Source organism: Trachemys scripta, chromosome 8 (assembly GCF_013100865.1).
Source record: "Trachemys scripta elegans isolate TJP31775 chromosome 8, CAS_Tse_1.0, whole genome shotgun sequence".
NCBI lineage: Eukaryota > Metazoa > Chordata > Testudines > Emydidae > Trachemys > Trachemys scripta.
The window spans coordinates 43928006-43946157 of NC_048305.1; the positions used below are offsets into that span (position 1 = coordinate 43928006).

General features: G+C 44.9%; 1 protein-coding gene across 1 annotated transcript in view; it reads left to right on the forward strand.

Moving 5' to 3' along the window:
• NOTCH2 (notch receptor 2) overlaps window positions 1-18152 on the forward strand; it is a 144686-nt gene that overhangs the window by 110668 nt on the left and 15866 nt on the right. The window contains exons 17-23 of the mRNA XM_034778983.1: window positions 252-453; window positions 4622-4775; window positions 6652-6836; window positions 9145-9277; window positions 15073-15318; window positions 16058-16170; window positions 17129-17658. Of these exons, the coding sequence (XP_034634874.1) occupies window positions 252-453; window positions 4622-4775; window positions 6652-6836; window positions 9145-9277; window positions 15073-15318; window positions 16058-16170; window positions 17129-17658 (1563 nt within the window). The remainder of the gene's footprint in view (window positions 1-251; window positions 454-4621; window positions 4776-6651; window positions 6837-9144; window positions 9278-15072; window positions 15319-16057; window positions 16171-17128; window positions 17659-18152) is intronic.

Here is an 18152-nt window from a genome sequence, read left to right on the forward strand (position 1 = left end):
CTGTACCCTAGTCTCTGGAGAACTAGGCTAGTGGCTCTATCACAGCACAAAATTCACAGTATGGCAAACAATGGAGTGGACTGACAAAGCCATAGTAAGTATGCTGTAGGCCAGCCAAGGGACAGAGCAGATGATCCAATACAGCTGTTTATCTCTCTATTGTCTGTATGTCCTATACAAAATCTTTGGCTGTCGGTTAACTTGCAGTTTGTCGTAGATGAGTTTTGTTTTCATGTTTATTTGTTTTCCAGTTCTTGTTTCAATGGAGCCACTTGTGTGGATGAGATCAACTCCTTTTCTTGCCAGTGCCCAGTGGGATTCACTGGGGCCTTCTGCGTGATGGAAATTAATGAATGCGATTCCCATCCTTGTTTGAACAAAGGGACTTGTGTGGATAGCCTGGGGACCTACCAGTGCATCTGTCCCTTGGGTTACACTGGGAAAGACTGCCAAGTAAGTGGCATTGAGTTTAGACTGTTACAGCAATTATTTTGTCTGGTCCGTTCTCACTTAACATTTTCATTTGAACTGTTACACAGCAGAAACAGTGTACAGCTGGTGTAGACATGGCTCACCGTGTCTAGTACTTTCTGTAATAAAGCCTCTGACCCTGCTAAACCCATTGTTCTAACAGGGGCTTCTTATGCTTCCAACATTGGGTATTCCACACAGCTTGGGTCTGTCCACTTTAGCAGTCACACCACGTTCAGCCACAATTTGGGAGGGAGGAAGCCATATCTGTTAACAAATGAGGCACATGCTTTGTAGAGAAGACCGCATCAAGACTTTTCCAGGTTAGTTCTCTACTCAAACCAGGGTATTAGCTCTGAATATAGCGGTGGCTGGGTCTCATTCTATGTGTAAACTTGCCTTGCTTGAGGTCAGAGTCTGTGTTTAAATGAGGTAGGCCCCACTTGGATGGAAACACACAGATCTGGGTAACAAAGCCCACAATTAGCTGTAGTAACTATATAGTAACTTTTCTAGTAACTATGCCCTAATCTACACTGCAAACTTATACTGGTATAACTATGTTGCTCGGGGTATGGATTTTCCACACCCCAGAGCGACGTATACCAACCTAACCCTTGGTGTAGACAGCACTATGTCAATGGGAGGGCTTCTCACATCGACACAGCTACTTCTTCTCGGAGAGGTAGATTACGTACGCTCTCCAGTCGCCGTAGGTAGCATTTTCACTGGCAGCTGCGCCGCTGCAGTACTATAAGTGTAGACAAGCCCTATGATAGATTCAGCTGTGTGTTCTCAAACTAAAGTTTTCCACAAAGAACCAGTCAAGGTAACCGGAACAAACATCCTGTCTGGATCACAGACAATCAAAGGAACTCTTGTATGGGAATAACTGACCTGATCATCCAGTGCATTAGATTCAGTAAAACTAAAATAGCACAATGAAGCGGTTTTGAATTCAGTAAGTGGGGTTTCCCATCGTACAGTATACCTGGAATAAACGTCAAAGCTGCTGCTCTGTTCTGCAAAAGATTCAGCAGTGATTATCAAACATCTCTGCATGAATTTGACATAACATGACTGAAGTTTAAGGAAGTGGTAGGAAGCAAGCAACTGAACTGAGTTAATCAAAACTGATAACGCTGATAACATTCAAACAGTGTTTGAATTTTACTTCCGAAAGGATTCGTGCTTATCTCAGTCTTGCCACTCAGTTCTTTTAACTGCAGAAAATTTATTTGTATTAATTCAAAATAAAATGTGTCATTAAATGAAACTTGGCTTATTGATGTGGACATAAAGCACTAAGTTTCATTCTGCCGGTAAGACATTTGTGATGCTACTGTAATTGAAACATAGCCATGATGCTTTAGGTCTCTCTTCCAGCCTTGCAACAGTGAGCTTCAGCATTGACTTCATTCACGAGCAGGCTGATGAGCTCTGTCATTTATACGGTGTCAAGTATCAGGGGGTAGCCGTGTTGGTCTGTATCCACAAAAACAACAAGGAGTCCGGTGGCACCTTAAAGACTAACAGATTTATTTGGGCATAAGCTTTCGTGGGTAAAAAAACCCACGTCTTCAGGTGCATGGAGTGAAAATTACAGATGCAGGCATTATATACTGACACATGAAGAGAAGGGAGTTACCTCACAAGTGGAGAACCAGTGTTGACAGGGCCAATTCGATCAGGGTGGATGTAGTCCACTCCCAATAATAGATGAGGGGGTGTCAATTCCAGGAGAGGCAAAGCTGCTTTTGTAGTGAGCCAGCCACTCCCAGCCCCTATTTAAGCCCAAATTAATGGTGTTAAATTTGCAAATGAATTTTAGTTCTACAGTTTCTCTTTGAAGTCTGTTTCTGAATTTTTTTGGTCCAAGGATGGCTACTTTTAAATCTGTTATAGAATGTCCAGGAAGATTGAAGTGTTCTCCTACTGGCTTTTGTATATTACCATTCCTGGTGTCCGATTTGTGTCCATTTATTCTTTTCGTAGACTCCTTGTTGTTTCTGTCATTTATGGACAATCTGGGAGTGTCATAAAAACTGTCAGGCAAAGATTGCAACTTCACGAGAATTTTGCAACTTTCCTTTATGCTTACATGGCTTTGTAACACCATGAGCAATTTTTGGAACACTTTATAGTAGGTACACTGCTTGACACTTAACCTAGCAGGTTGGCTGCTAGATGCTGCCAATTAATTAAAAAAAACAAACAAACCCAACAACAACTGATTAATGCAAGATATTTAGTCAGACATGAGAAATAACCCAATGATGGCTACAAGCACCCTCACAGGAAAATACTCAATACTATCGTTTTTTGAAAAAGAAAACACAACATGGTGTCCAAGAATGCAGAGAAGTATGACAATAATGCCTTTGCCATTTACAAAGGCCATGAAAATAAAATGTAGAAGACGAGAACTTCTCAGTCTGAACACCTGGCCTATGGAGTCTCTGCACACTACTTAAAACCTCACCAAGAAACCTAGCATTAAAGATAGTCCCAAAATACTGTAAAGTTCAGTAGTTCCTCTGCTGCCATCATGTACCTTGTGATTGGTGGAAAAAATACTTAATGTTCCTGCTTCCTAATGTTACTGGGTAGACCTCTGAGGAAATTTCTGTTTTCAAAATGAACACAAGAAGGAGTTTGATCATATCATAACATGCATTGTTTATGACAAGGATCTCTAGACTCCCTGAATTTACTAACACCATTGGCGGGATTTAACAGACTACAGGATGCAGACATTATAGTTTGTCTCTGTAGAACGTAGGCTTGATATAATTAATGAAGAGCTGGAACAACAAGGACTAAATAAAATGAATGAGAAGCTATAGAAACCTGTATGTTAAGTAACCAATAACTCATTTCAAGTGCAAAGGTCACAGATTAAGCCCAGAAAAGAAAGGACTGAAACATGGATGAGTTCATTCCTTTCATACTTGACCATCCAGATTTCTCTTCCAAATCTGTCTGAGAAGGAGGCTGACATAATTCACATCGAGGTGCTGAGAAAGCAAATAAACTGGTAAAGGTGTATTGTCATCTCAAATTGTTGTTTGGAGTGGTGGTGTAGCTGGTCAGTCCCAGCAGAGCTCTGTGTAGCTCCAAAGCGTGTCTCTTTCACGAGTAGAAGTTGGTCCAATAAAAGATATTACCTCACCCACGTTATCTCTGTTGTTATCTCAGGACAGATCTGTTGGAGTGGCAAGCCTAATTAGTTGAGTGGGAATTCAGTTGTTTTGTGTCTTTCGTACAGAATTGGAAATTCTTTATTTTGAACAATGCATTCCTTGTTTATGTTTAAGAAATCAATAGGCCCAGTATTCTTTTATCCCTTTACCAAGAATGTGGAATGTTGGGGAAATTTAAACTGAACTGCAGGAAAGCAGGAGACTTCAGAAAGAATGAGCTCTTGCAAAGGGGGGAGTAAATAGGCAGGGGAAGCTAATGAGGCAGGTGATGGAGGCAAAGAGCATAAATGACTTCGACATCTCACTCCCTTCCTGGAAAAGGAAGAAATTGGGGTGCAGGGATTCAGTGAAAAATGTTGATTCTGGGATTGTTGACTTACTGAGGCTTCCTGATAATGTGAAGGTGGGAGCCTGGGAAGAGGCAAAAATGATTCTCCAAGGGCTTAGATGTGAGAAACATTTTAACAAATCAGCATTGAAATTAAATCTTCATGCTTCCATTGGTAATATTACTTCTCTGTCCACCTGCTCACTTTGCTGATGGCACGAATCACCTTGGTTCTGTCAGGGAGGGTCCCAGGTGAGAGCTCAAAAGTGGGCAGCATGCTTCCTTTCTCAGTGCCTGGACCATCAGTCCAGTTCTGCTGAGTTTGCCTGGACAAAGGAAGCATGTAGCTGAGATCAGAGTACCCTCTTGGGGCCAGGTATCTCTCTGGTTTCATTGAGAGGAAGATTCAGGCAGGTGGCATTGTCCCAGTCTGGCATAGAGGGGCAAAGGTGAAAAACTGACATTGCATGCGCTGTTTGGATTCAGGGACTTAGAGACAGGTCCTATCAAGGAGTTGGCTGGCTAGCTGGCTGGGGAATTTCCTTTTGCAGTGCCTTCTCCAACCTACTGCTTTGAATACTGTTTTTCTACTTCTCAGTTGTTTGATCTGTTTTTTCAGACACTCATGGATCTGTGCAGCAAGTCTCCCTGTAAGAACAAAGGCACGTGCGTCCAGAGGAAAACCCAGTCTCAATGCATCTGTCCACCTGGTTGGACTGGCGCCTATTGTGACGTGCCCAACGTCTCCTGTCAGGTGGCTGCTTCACAGAGGGGTAAGTAATGCTCTTCTGTGCTTGTAGCAAACAGTAGTTCTCAAAGTATTGTCATTGCAGATCTCCCCTCCTGAGATGCATTTGGAATCTGGGAGATGTTTGCCCTTATGGGGCCACAGAGAAGCAGTATTAAGCTGTGGAAGGCTTAGGTGAGGTTTTAAAAGGAGATATGGCCCCCAGACACTCTCTGTACCTTCCACCCATTGAAGCATTAAGTCCAAACTCCCTCTGATCCTTCAGTTTGTTTATTGAACACTTTTCTTCTCCCTAGTTAGGGACTAGTTCTCAGGGAAAGCTAGCAACAGCTCACACTCCCCTAAGTCTGTGTTCATAGAATCATAGAATATTAGGGTTAGAAGAGACCTCAGGAGGTCATCTAGTCCAATCCCCTGCTCAAAGCAGGACCAACTAAATCATCCCAGCTAGGGCTTTGTCAAGCCAGGCCTTAAAAACCTCTAAGGATGGAGATTCCACCACCTTCCTAGGTAACCCGTTCCAGTGCTTCACCACCCTCCTAGTAAAATAGTGTTTCCTAATATCAAACCTAGACCTCCCCCACTGCAACTTGAGACCATTGCTCCTTGTTCTGTCATCTGACACCACCAAGAATAGCCTAGCTTCATCCTCTTCGGAACCCCCCTTCAGGTAGTTGAAGGCTGCTATCAAATCCCCCCTCACTCTTCTCTTCTGCAGACTAAATAGCCCCAGTTCCCTCAGCCTCTCCTCATAAGTCATGTGCCTCAGCCCCCTACCCATTTGTATTGCCCTCCGCTGGACTCTCTCCAATTTGTCCATATCCCTTCTGTAGTGGGGGAACCAAAACTGGACTCGGTACTCCAGGTGTGGCCTCACCAGTGCCAAATAGAGGGGAATAATCACTTCCCTCGATCTGCTGGCAAAGCTCCTACTAATACAGCCCAATATACCGTTAGCCTTCTTGGCAACGAGGGCACACTGCTGACTCATATCCAGCTTCTTGTCCACTATAATCCCCAGGTCCTTTTCTGCAGAACTGCTGCTTAGCCAGTCGGTCCCCAGCCTGTAGCGATGCATGGGATTCTTCCTTCCTAAGTGCAAGACTCTGCACTTGTCCTTGTTGAACCTCATCAGATTTCTTTTTTTCAGTGTTCAGGGTTTCAGTAATCTCTGTTCCATAAGGGCTGCCCCTTTGAAAATGCTGTTGGACTAATTTGTTTTTATGCCCTTCTGGTGAATCCCCAAAAGACCAAGTTGAAACCCTGCCCTCCTTGTAGGTGAAAGAGGTCTGTTACACATCTGATGCCTTAAATGTGTGGTTGAGGGATATTGGTCAGTAGTTGCTTCATCTGCCTACAACTTTTGGGCCCGTACTCCATTACCGAATTCAAATAACGCAGATGGAAAAAACCTGATGCTAATGGAATGTGCTGCAGAGTCTTCCTAGAAGAGTCATCTTGGAACAAATCCAATTCTGGTTCCAAGAATGTCTGGAAGAGGTATTCTCAATACAAGGGGTGAAAAGGGCTTCTCCGGCAGGTGATGAGGATGGGGTGGAAACCAGTCTTTGCACACTTCGTTTTATGTACATTTTAGACGCAGAGACTCACCAAGTGGCAAAATATCTAGTGATATGAATAAAAGTATCCAAGCTGGCACTGCCAGTCATTGTCTGCCATGGGGCTAGTGGCAGTGGCCTGTCCAGAATCTGGGTGATTCTTTGTCAGGGTGAACAGTCTTGTTTTAAAGAATAGTTCCTAGGGTAGAAGTTTTGTGTGGGTTGGGTCTAGCCGTAAGTATTCCCAGGTGAACTCGTGACTATGAGGGCAGTTGGGAGCATTTTCTCCGAAATGTTGCTTTGAGATGGCTGCTTACTTTGCTTAATTAATTTTTATTGTAGGAGTCCACGTAGACCAATTGTGTCAGCATTCTGGCATTTGCTTTGATGTGGGAAACAGTCATCGCTGCCGATGCCACATGGGCTACACTGGCAGCTACTGTGAAGAGCAGTTGGACGAATGCACCTCCAATCCATGCCAGAACGGTGCCACCTGCCATGACTATCTCAGGGGATATCAGTGTGAGGTAAAGCTGGATGATACATAAGGGACAAAAGGAAGATGCTTAGCTCTTACTGACCTCCATTTTCATTGTACAAATCTTCACTCAAATCCTATCATTTTTACTGTGATCTGTTTCCCATAATGGTTACCAGGTCCTTTGCAAGTATATCTGATCATTTCCCAAACAACACTGAGACCTGGGGCATGTCTACACTTGCCGTTTAAAGCAGAAAAAGTCCCTTTTTTGCTCAAAAACCATGGGAGCATCTACATTTGCCAATGACTTTTTGCAGCGAAACTCAGAAGTTTCACTGCAAAAAGAAAACCACCTCCACGAGAGGCATACAGCTCTTATCAGTAATGCTTTTGTGGTGATATGCAAGTGAAGACACATTCTTCCTGTTTACACAGCTTTTAGCCTCCAGAGGATGTCCCACAGTGCCTAGGTGACCACTCTAGCCAGCAGCTCTGCTGCCAGATAAACAGACATCCACCCCTCCCCCTGTAAAGCCCCAGCAACTTTGAAACTCTGTTTTCTGTTTTCTTGGCAAGTGCTCACGTATCTGGTCAGGTGACAATGCCTGCTCCACCGAGCAAGTGATCCCCTGCATGGAGCAATGCTGAGCTACTGGAGCTTATCAGTGTTTGGGGAGGAGGAGGCTGTGCAGGGACCCAGGATGCCCGTGATCACCCCCCTTCCCACAAGACCCATTATCAAACTGGAGAGAGCTGCACTGTGGGATAGCTGCCCTAGAGCGCTGCTCTCATCTGTGATGAAAGTGCTGCTAACGTAAACACTCTCTGACCCCTGAGGAATTAAGTGAATACACAAACCAGCCCTTTACTTTCACCGATTCCCTATCACCGGTGAAACTTACAGTGCAAAAACTTTACAAGTGTAGACATACCCTTACTCAAGTTGTGTTTGGTATGCACAAGACGTACCCAAGACAATTAGTGTACCTGAACTGTAAACAAAGAGTGACAATTAAAGAGCAATGTGTGTCCCCTCGTAGGGTAGAGCAGTCGTTCTCAAACTTTTGTGCTGGTGACTCCTTTCACATAGCAAGCCTCTGAGTGCAACCCCCCTATAAATTTAAAAACACTTTTTAAAATATATTTAACACCATTATAAATGTGGAGGCTGACCGTGACACCTCCCCCCATATAATAACCTCGTGACCCCCTGAGGGGTCCCGACCTTCAGGTTGAGAACCCCTGGGGTAGAGGAAGGTGTTGGGTCCTTTCTCCTTCTAGAGGAGAATAAGTGCCATGTTAATGACATTTTCTGATTATATTTAATGAGAAGAGTTCTATGTACCAGTTAGTCATAGTCCAAAGAGCTCTAAAGCTATTAGAAATGTGGTCAAACAGCAAAACAAGGTTTCATGTGGCGAAAAACGCAGCTAATACACCTGAAAATAAGTTGAAACTTGGATACTGGCAAGGAGGGAGGCAGCACTCCAGAAGGACCTTCCGGATGATAGTGGACAGTATTCCGCATAAGGTGATACGGTAGCTAGTTACTAAAATGTTATGCCCCCAGGGGGATGGATTTCTTCACCTCTCCCATCCCTGACTTCTGTGATTACATGAAAATAAATTAGAACATATTACAAAATTTCCTATACTCATCTTGCTAGGGAAGTGGGGTCCACTGGCCTCCCAGGTTGGGAAGTGCCTCCAAGTCCTCTCCCTGATCCCTATGGCTGATGTACAGGGCTGTGTGGATTGACTCCAAAGGTTATTGTGGCCAACCCTCATTCCCAGGCCCTTGAGAATGGTGGTACATGCAGGATCTTGGAGGCACATTTCCTGTGGGGGTTGCATTTACATAACACTTAAAACACAAGTCAACTTCTACAGCAGCTGAATCTAATCAGGAGTTCCATGGGTGTCATGTGAGATTCTACTGTGCAATGTAGTTGTAGCCGTGTCAGTCCCTGGATATTAGAGAGACATGGTGTGGGAGATAATCTTTTATTGGACCTGAAGAAGAGCTCTTGAAAGCTTCTCTCTCTCACCAACGGAAGCTCTTCCAATAAAAGATCTCACCCACCTTGTCTCTCTCATGTGCATCCTGTAAGCTGTCCACCGGAACAAGATCGTTCACCTTCAGACATTCAATAGTTCCTTGGTCACATTCTGTGCTTGGTTACCTATGCTGTCCCATTGAAATTACTGATGTTGCACAGCAACAAATGAGGGCAGCATTTGGCCTGCAGAGTATTTTGTCCTGTTTTAGCCTAGGGTGTGTCAGTCTCAGAGTATGCTACTGTGTTCATGCTAACTGAAGATTATTTACACTTGTTTGGTTTTTATACTGATAGTGTGTGCCAGGGTACCAAGGAGTCAACTGTGAATACGAAATGGATGAGTGCCAGTTCCAGCCCTGCCAGAATGGAGGAACCTGCATTGATCTTGTCAATCATTTCATGTGCTCCTGTCCACCAGGAACTCGGGGTAGGAAACTCAGCAATTATGTAAAAACTACAAGAGGCACTTTCTGTTTTGGTGGACTGGCTTTAATGCCATAGAGTTCCCAGGGCTTATTGTACTTCCTCATGAAGAGGGCTGTTGAGTCAAGCACTCTGAGTGCCTGAGAGAAACAAATATCTTCCGTTACCTTTAAAAAAGGAACTGGATAAATTATAACATCAGGAATTACTTTAGCCAGGATGGTATTAGCTGTGTAAAAAGTGTGTTTAGTGCTTGCATAACTCCAGTGTCCTTTGTTCTTCAAGTTCTTAAGATTTCAGTCTCCACTTAACCTCAGTCACGGAATCCTTTTGTGGGAAGGAAGTTTGAACAAATCTGGTCTAACCTGTTCCACTGCAGCTAAACTGATTTTGATTACCCCATAGTCATCTAACAGTTGGCAAGCTTGTATATTTCAATGATGGTGATTCCATAACCTCCTTTGATAGCGTGTTTGATATAACGTTTGCTCAATTTAACCTCCATTTTCCCTGCTGTACATTAAGCTATTACTGTTGGTTTTGCCATAGTAGATATAGAGAAAGGTGTTATAAAGTGCACATGGGATCAAATGTTTTCACTAGTCAGCAAATACTTATCTCCCCTTAGTCATTTTCCAAATGAAACATGCCTACTTCGTTCAGCTTTTCTGCATAGATTTTGTTTCCCAAACCAGTTATAAACTTTTTATCTTCCTCTGAATCTTCTTCAGTTTCTTTTCTGAAATGTGACGCCCTCACTGGAGCACAGTTAGAATCATAGAATATCAGGGTTGGAAGGGACCTCAAGAGGTCATCTAATCCAACCCCCTGCTCAAAGCAGGACCAATTCCCAACTAAATCATCCCAGCCAGGGCTTTGTCAAGCCGGGCCTTAAAAACCTCCAAGGAAGGAGACTCCACCACCTCCCTAGGTAACACGTTCCAGTGCTTCACCACCCTCCTAGTGAAATAGTGTTTCCTAATATCCAACCTGGAGCTCCCCCACTGCAACTTGAGACCATTGCTCCTTGTTCTGTCAGGATCTCCAGGTAAGGCCAAATTTGTGCCAGGTAGAGCTGAATAGATGGCTCAGATGGATGCCAGCTGTTTTCAAGCCTTGCTTTTTGGGCATGGTTTGTCTGAGTTCATATACATTCTCTTGGAGTTCTTTAACTTGCAAGTGCTGCTGAGTTGCTAATCCTGAGGAAAATGTCCAAAGAAAAATGAGTTTTGAGTTCAAAGGAATGAAGAAACTGATAAATGAGTGTCCTAGAGCAGGGGTGGGCAAACCATGGCCCAAGGGCCGGATCCGGTCCATCAGGTCTTTGGATCTGGCCTGTGGGATTGCCACCCTTGTGGCCGTGCCTCTCCTGGAAGCGGCCGGCACCATGTTCTTGCGGCCCCTGGGGGAGAAGGAAGGGGCAGAGGGCTCCGAGCGCTGCCCTCGCCTGCAGGCACAGCCCCCCGCAGCCCTCATTGGGGAACCGTGGCCAATGGGAGCTTCGGGGGAGGTACCTGCTGGCAAAGGCAGCACACAGAACCCTTTGCACCCCCCTCCCTCCCCCCAGGGGCCTCAGGGACGTGGTACCGGGTGCTTCCTGGAGCCGCTCAAGGTAAGCGGTGCCAGGCTGGACCCTGCACCCCTCCCCCCAACCCCCTGCCCTGAGCCCCCTGCCGCACCCTGCACCCCAACCTCTTGCCTTGAGCCCCTTCCTGCACACCACACCCCCTCCCACACCCCACACTCCCTCCCACAACCCAACCCCCAGCCCTACATTCATGGCCCTGCATGCAATATCCCCACTCAGATGTGGTCCTTGGGCCAAAAAGTTTGCCCACCCCGGTCCTAGAGGCAGAAAATTTGATTAAAATCTTGCATCCTAGAGGCAGAAAATTTAACTGAGCCACTAGGTAGATAAGTTCTGTGTAAATTAGACCCCAAAGAGCTGTATTATCTCTAAATAAAAAAAATAGTGTTTGAGATCCTTGATGAAGATAGCTGTTGCCATGCACATATTGGGAGTGGCCAAACAAAAGGAGCTGGCAACTTCTGGCATTGTCTGTTCAACTGGCAAGACTATTTTCCAATTGGTCACTTATTCATAACCCAGTGTGTCTGAGTCTTGACCATTCGCAAACTGTGCTCATGTATTTTGGTTGGAGATCAAAATCTGCTGAGTTTCCAATGCATCCATACTTATAAGGTCTGAACTAGGAACTTACATTGGAATAGCAGTGTCTCTCAGGGGTGTGAAAAATCCACCCCCTTGAGAGACAGCTATACTGATCTTACACCCGGTGTAGACAGCGCTAGGTCAATGGAAGATTTCTTTCGATGGGAGAAGCCCTCCCGTTAGGATAGGTAGTGTCTCCACTGAAGCGCTACAGCTGCTACGTTATAGTGTTTTAAGTGTAAACATGCCCTAAGAAAACAATGAGTGACATAATATGGCTCTTGTGACTTTTTGCTTTGCAACTGTATTTTTTTCAAATGGCCAAAATATATTTAGAAATTCATTAATTGCAACTGATTTTACTTGTTGGTATAGGTTACCTGCTACAATGAAAATGTTTTCTTTTCACAAGATCAAATACATTAGCAAATTAACAACATTGGACAAGACAGTTTACATTATACTCTTGATTGCTGCATTTGTAATCATTATATAGTGGTTTTACTGCTAATTGAAATAAAATATTGAAAAATAAGTTTTGGCTTATTAGAAGAGTCTGAAACCAAAAGAAAACTAAAATGTATATGTGCACACAAAACCCAATATTTAAATTAGATATCACATGCAACAACATATGGCTTAGTTTTATCCATATGTATTATATGGACATATTATGCTGTCTTCCCACTGACTATCTTATCTTATCACCCCCCTGCTGACGCCCCAAACAGCCTCTGTCACTCCCCCTATCCTTTTCTGTGGCACAGTCTGCCTCCATACTTTCGTAGATAACCAGAATTTATAAAATTGAAGCTCTACTTTACCTACAAATGCCACAATTTTATATCTTGGAAGTTTACTTTGGTATGTTTGCCTAGAAATCGTTCAATTTAAATGTTATAGTACCCTCTCTGGAAACAAATAATTCAATAGCAAATTAAGGGCCCAGTGCAGCAGTGCACTCTGGCTTCTTTGTGCTGTTCTGATAAGTCAGATTTGCAGCTGTTTTTTGTTATCTGATCAATACACTTCAGCTACTTTGCACTGCTCCAAAGCAGCTCAAATCAGCGTCTGTAACTAAATCTATCCCCAAAAGTTAAATGGAAAAAACATAAGGTTGCTACTACTGAACCCATTAAAGATTACATGGTAGAATTCTCTCTCTTTTTTTTTTTGTCTTCATATATTAAACTTCCCTAAAGGAAATTCTTAAACAAAATTGCATTACTGTAGGGTTAAGGTTTAACAACATACTACTTCCATTCTGTCTTCTTCTTTGTCACCTGTTTTTCAAAACATAGCTTTCAATACAAGCTTGCATTTTAGAGCCAATGAGAGCAGACATTTCTTGCCCTGTTAACTTTTTCTCCTCTGAAGGTTATGCAGCACTAAGTACACTGCTGAAGAGCTAGGGAGGAAAGAATTATTGTGGATTCTGTTTGTTCGTGTTCCTATCACAGTTTCTTTCACCTAGGGCCTTTGGCTTCCTTCATAACCACTGTTTGTTCTCTCATTCTTTTGTGCCTCTTGCAACAGGCAGGGCCGGCTCTAGGCACCAGCAAAGTAAGCAGTTGCTTGGGGAGGCAAATTTGCAGGGGCACAAGAATCTGGCCTGGGAGCTGAGAACCAACAGGGGGCCCTGGGAGCTGTAGTTCCTTGGTTAGCTCCCTGCCTATAGAGCCGGCCCTGGAGCAGGGAAAGAACTACATTTCCCAGCATTCCCTCTGCCGCAATTAACAGGAAAGGGAGGGGGAAGGAGTGTGGAATTGAAACCTCATGCTGCAGCTTGCTGTGAATGGTAGGAACAGAGCCAGCTCTAGGTTTTTTGCTGCCCCCCACCCCAGCCCTGGGCTCCCCCTCACACCCCCGTGTTGCCCCAGCTCTGGACTCTCCCCCGCCCACACCCCCTGCTGCCCCAGTCCTGGGCTCTCCCCCCACCCGCACCTCCTGCCGCCCCAGCCCTGGGCTCTCCCCCCCCCCCCCTCGTACCCACACCCCCTGTCACCCCAGCTCTGGCCCCCACTTACACCCCCCTGCTGCCCCAGCCCTGGGCTCTCCCCCAAAGAAAGAATTGGGTGGACTAAATGGACAGTGCACCTCTCTATCTGAAGCCTAGCAAGGGAGATCCCACTAGAATTTAAAATGAAAAGTAAGCAAGGGGAGGCTCTACTAGGACCTGGGCAGCTTTAGATACAGTACCAGACACATAGGAGGATTTATACTTCTGAGCCATGGAAAAAGAAATTATCTTTTCTTTTCCAGATTTAGCTAATATTCAGAAAGGGAATCTAGCACCTGCCTTCTAGATGTGAACACCCTCAAAATTCAGGAGTACTCAAGCTCAATTTGGGCAGCTGTTACTTCATTTCTCCCAAATCAAATATACTGGTCCACTGTAACTTGCTGTAGAAAAAGTAGAATAAATTGAGCAAGCAATGCTTCCCAGTGCTTATTAGGACTGGAATTGCTATTTTCAACAGCCATTGCGCTTTTTTTTTTAAATTTTTTTAAAGTTTTAATTGTTTAAAAGGAAGACAGTGATATTGCATTGGCAAATTCCCCATAGAAACAAAGAAAGGAACAAAAGAATAATAAAGGCACCTCAGCTTTTCCTGATTTATGTAGGACAGTCTTATAATATGCATCCAGATATCCTTCAATCACACAAGCTGAAAATTGTTCCACTTTACTGCAGTTCTGTAACTATATGGGAACCAATCCTGTCTGTGTTCTGTGCACATCCAAAATTCCTGCTGAATGATCCACCCTGGGAGCGAGTTACCAGTGACCCAGGGCTGGGGCGGCAGGAGGGTGCAGTTGGGGGGGTGGGCGGGGGGAGAAGAGAGAGAGCCCAGGGCTGTGGCAGCAAAAAACCTAGAGCCGGCCCTGGCAACAGGTACGAATACATCGTGTCAAACCAGAATTGGAGTATTCTGTGTAAAGAATGAGGAAAATATGATTCAACTGGATCAGTTATGGGTTGGTTCTTCAGCTGGATCCTATATCTTATTATCTGAGGCAGAACCAGTGATGGATTTAGGACACTTTCCCTACAGTTTCTGACCGAAGAATAGGTTAAACAGAACAAGCTGCCAAGGGGAACTTGTGGAACTACCATCCCTAGCAATGTCCAAAGCTTGTCCTAGATGCCCAGAAGTGGTGCCCTGCCAGTCGTGAGCCTGTATTCTACCCACAGACACTTCTGTCAACTTGTTCCATTGCTGATTATTTGAAGTATGTTGATCCAAATTCTTGTCATTAGGTTTCAGGGTTACCACCAAACTAAATTAAAATTGCTGTTTGTAGCCTTTCAAGTGACAATGCAGAACTGTCTGGCAGTGTTCAGCAAACAATCGCTCCGAGAGATAATTCATATATATATATACCATAAATTAAACAAAAATGAAAATCACTGGAAATGCTCAAATGAAGTACCACTGAGACCAGGCTCAATCTAACCCACACGTTCATTGGGGATAATCTGAGGCTGAAGTAAATGAATTGGGCAGGGATCCTAACCCGGATGAGCCTGGATTAAATGGAAGATCGACTTTGGTAACTTGATGAACTATAAGAAATGAGGCCGCGACGCCTGAGGCTCTGGTTTCTCTCACTTGTTTTAACAGGCCGTCTTTGTGAGGAGAACATTGATGACTGTGCTTCAGATCTGGGAGGACCCCGTTGCTTTAATGGAGGACAGTGCATTGACCAAATTGGGGGCTACAGCTGCCACTGTCTCCCAGGCTTTGCAGGCGAGCGCTGTGAGGGGGATATTAATGAGTGCCTCTCCAACCCTTGTAGCCCTCATGGTAGCCTAGACTGCATTCAGCTGGTCAATGATTATACATGCATCTGTCGCAGTGCCTTCACCGGTGAGTACCTGGAAATGCTATCCCAGTTTCCCATTGACTTGATCAAAACATTATCCTTATTGTCCTGCCCTTCTCTAGGAGTTGTTAGGTTATCCAGTCCATTTCCGTGATAGTTCATGATTGTTCCCCCCCACAGACTTCTGTTGTTTTAACCAGTCTGGTTTTAAGATCTTAGCACAATGGGACTTCCATAAATACCGCTGGAGAGAACTCCACAGCCTGATACACTTCACTGCCAGGAAGTTCTTTCCTGTTATTCATCTCATCTGTCCTAATCTCATATTCCTAGTTTTTCCCAATTCATTATCCTAAATCCTTTTCCTCCTTAATGTTTACAATTATCTGAAGGATGCACAACTCTCATTTCTACTTCCCTGCACACTTAAGCAAGCCATACATATTTAACTTTCTCCATAAATCGCTCCATCCAAATCCATAATCAATTTTTTTGCCCTTTTCTTAACTGCTGCCAATTCTTTGATACCATTTTGGTAATATGGTCAGAATTGAATGTGGAACACGAGCTATGTTGTACCGCTAGGTACCATCCAAAGGGCGTTCTGCAGCTCCACCCCAGTTGCCAGGGTTCAGGGACACTTAGAGTTACAGAGTGAAGGAGGCTTACAGACTGATGGAGGATCTATTGTCAGTGTCTCTTATTGAAAAATAAAGGGAGCGTTGAGCAGCCATTTGATTTTAACTTTGTGTGCTCTCCTTTCCTTGTGTGTCTGCTTCGTAGGTCGTCACTGTGAGACCCTAACAGATGTGTGTCCCCAGCAGCCTTGTCAGAATGGCGGTACTTGTGTTGTTGCCAGTCATTTGCCTTTTGGGTTCATCTGCCAGTGTCCTCCAGTAAGTGTCATGCCCTTACACTGCATGTTTTAGCCCAGACATCCCCATGTTTTCTGGCTTTATTGTACAATAAGTCCCAGTGGCAGCAGGTAGTAAGCCCCGTCAGTTAGTGTCTGCTCATGAGCAGTGCAAAGATCCTCAAAGCCTCCATCAAACTGCTTATTCTTTGAGTATTGCCGGCACTGATCCCTGCTGTAGAGAAAGTGTGCACCCTCTGAACTTTGTGGGAAGCTGTGTCCATTGGAACTGCACTAGCATCCATGTGCCTCCCACCTGAGCATAGGAGTACAGCCCCACCTACCAGTCAGTTCCTTCTGAATGCCACAGGTGGTAAGCTGAGATTTGCCATTGCCAAGCCTAACAGTACCCTTCTGAGAAAGTTTCTCTGTCCTAAAGATAGTTTTAGATATTTAGTATTAGGTTTTTTGCTACTCCGTTGAGTACTTGTTTGCACAGAACTCCACTGAGCCCTTTTCATGAATAAAAAACAAAAGAAAATGTGTTCCAGCTTGTGAAAGCCAGGTGCACACACAACTTCATGCAGTGATCAATTCTGGGAAATATCAGCCCCAAAGGTGTGAAAATTCTTGACAATTATCTTGTGAGAAAATAAGATTATGATGGAGATTGTCTTGCAACCTTAACTATAGCGCACACACTTCAAGGGTGCACTATGGACTTGTAAGGCAAGGCCAGATAGATAAGCTTCTTGGTGTAGGGACCAGTCCTTGGTGGGCTTTCTGCTCAAAGTCCTGTAGGTTCCAGGAACCAGTGTGTCTGTGGTTAGATCTAGGAAAGCCCCACAAGTTCCTGGGGTAGGGATACAGGAGTTGACGTGGGGGTTGGGTCTGTGAAATAGATAAACTGATATTTGTGCACCCTTGTGCGTGATATAACCAAAATCTCTTCTCCAGCCCTAAGAACATTGATCGGTCTGATCTCCGCACTTTTCTCATAGGGTTATTCTGGGTTTAAATGCGAGTTTGGCAGCCACAGTGTCTGTGGGCAAGTGAAATGCAAGAAAGGAGAGCAGTGCATCCAGACATCCTCTGGGCCCCGATGTTACTGCCCAAAGCTCTCAGCTGGCACAGCGTGCCAGACTGGTACAGGCTGTGCCAGTGCACCATGCCAGAATGGTGGAAGCTGCATTCCCAGGACTCAGCCACCTTACTACTATTGCCAGTGTCCTGATCAGTCTGAAGGGAGCCAGTGTGAACACTCAGTGCGCCCCAGCCAACAGCCACTGGGCTGTCCGGACCAACGCTGTGCAGAAAGAGCAAAAGATGGCTACTGTGACAAGGACTGTAACATGCACAGCTGCCAGTGGGATGGAGGTGACTGTTCCCTGACAGGGGAGGATCCTTGGGCCAACTGCTCTTCCTTGCTGCACTGCTGGAAGCACTTCGATGGCAAGTGTGACGAGGTCTGTAACACGCCCGAGTGCCTCTTCGACAACTTCAAGTGTCAGCAAAATAGCAAGCAATGCAAGTAAGGCCTGCTCCTGACTGCTGGGATCTCTGTAACTAACACAAGGCTCTCGCTAGTGCTTATAACAGCTTGAATGCTTGGCCTGTGCTGCCTCTCCTCCCTCCCCCCTCAGCCCTGTGAAGGGTGCATGCTCTCTGCACTCTCGCTAGGACCCCCACATCAAGGAACTTTCCCTCTCTCATCTGGTTTTCAGCTTTCTTTGGAAATAACTTTTGGAAGATGTGTGCTTACGGGCAAAGTTACATAGTCTGCTCAGTGACACCACATGCTAAGCTGCTTACTGAACATATTGCACAGTCTGCACCTCTCTCCTACTTCCCAAAGAAACTCCAATTAGAGCAAACCCCTCCAACCAGAGTAGAGTGTTTCTTGAGGTCCTGGGGAAAATGAACTTCTAGGTGTCTTTCCGTGTTCTGGATCCCACCCCACACAAACGTAGTACAGGAGTGAGACCTACAGCTGAATTCCTGGGGTGCGCCTTTCTAATCACTAGC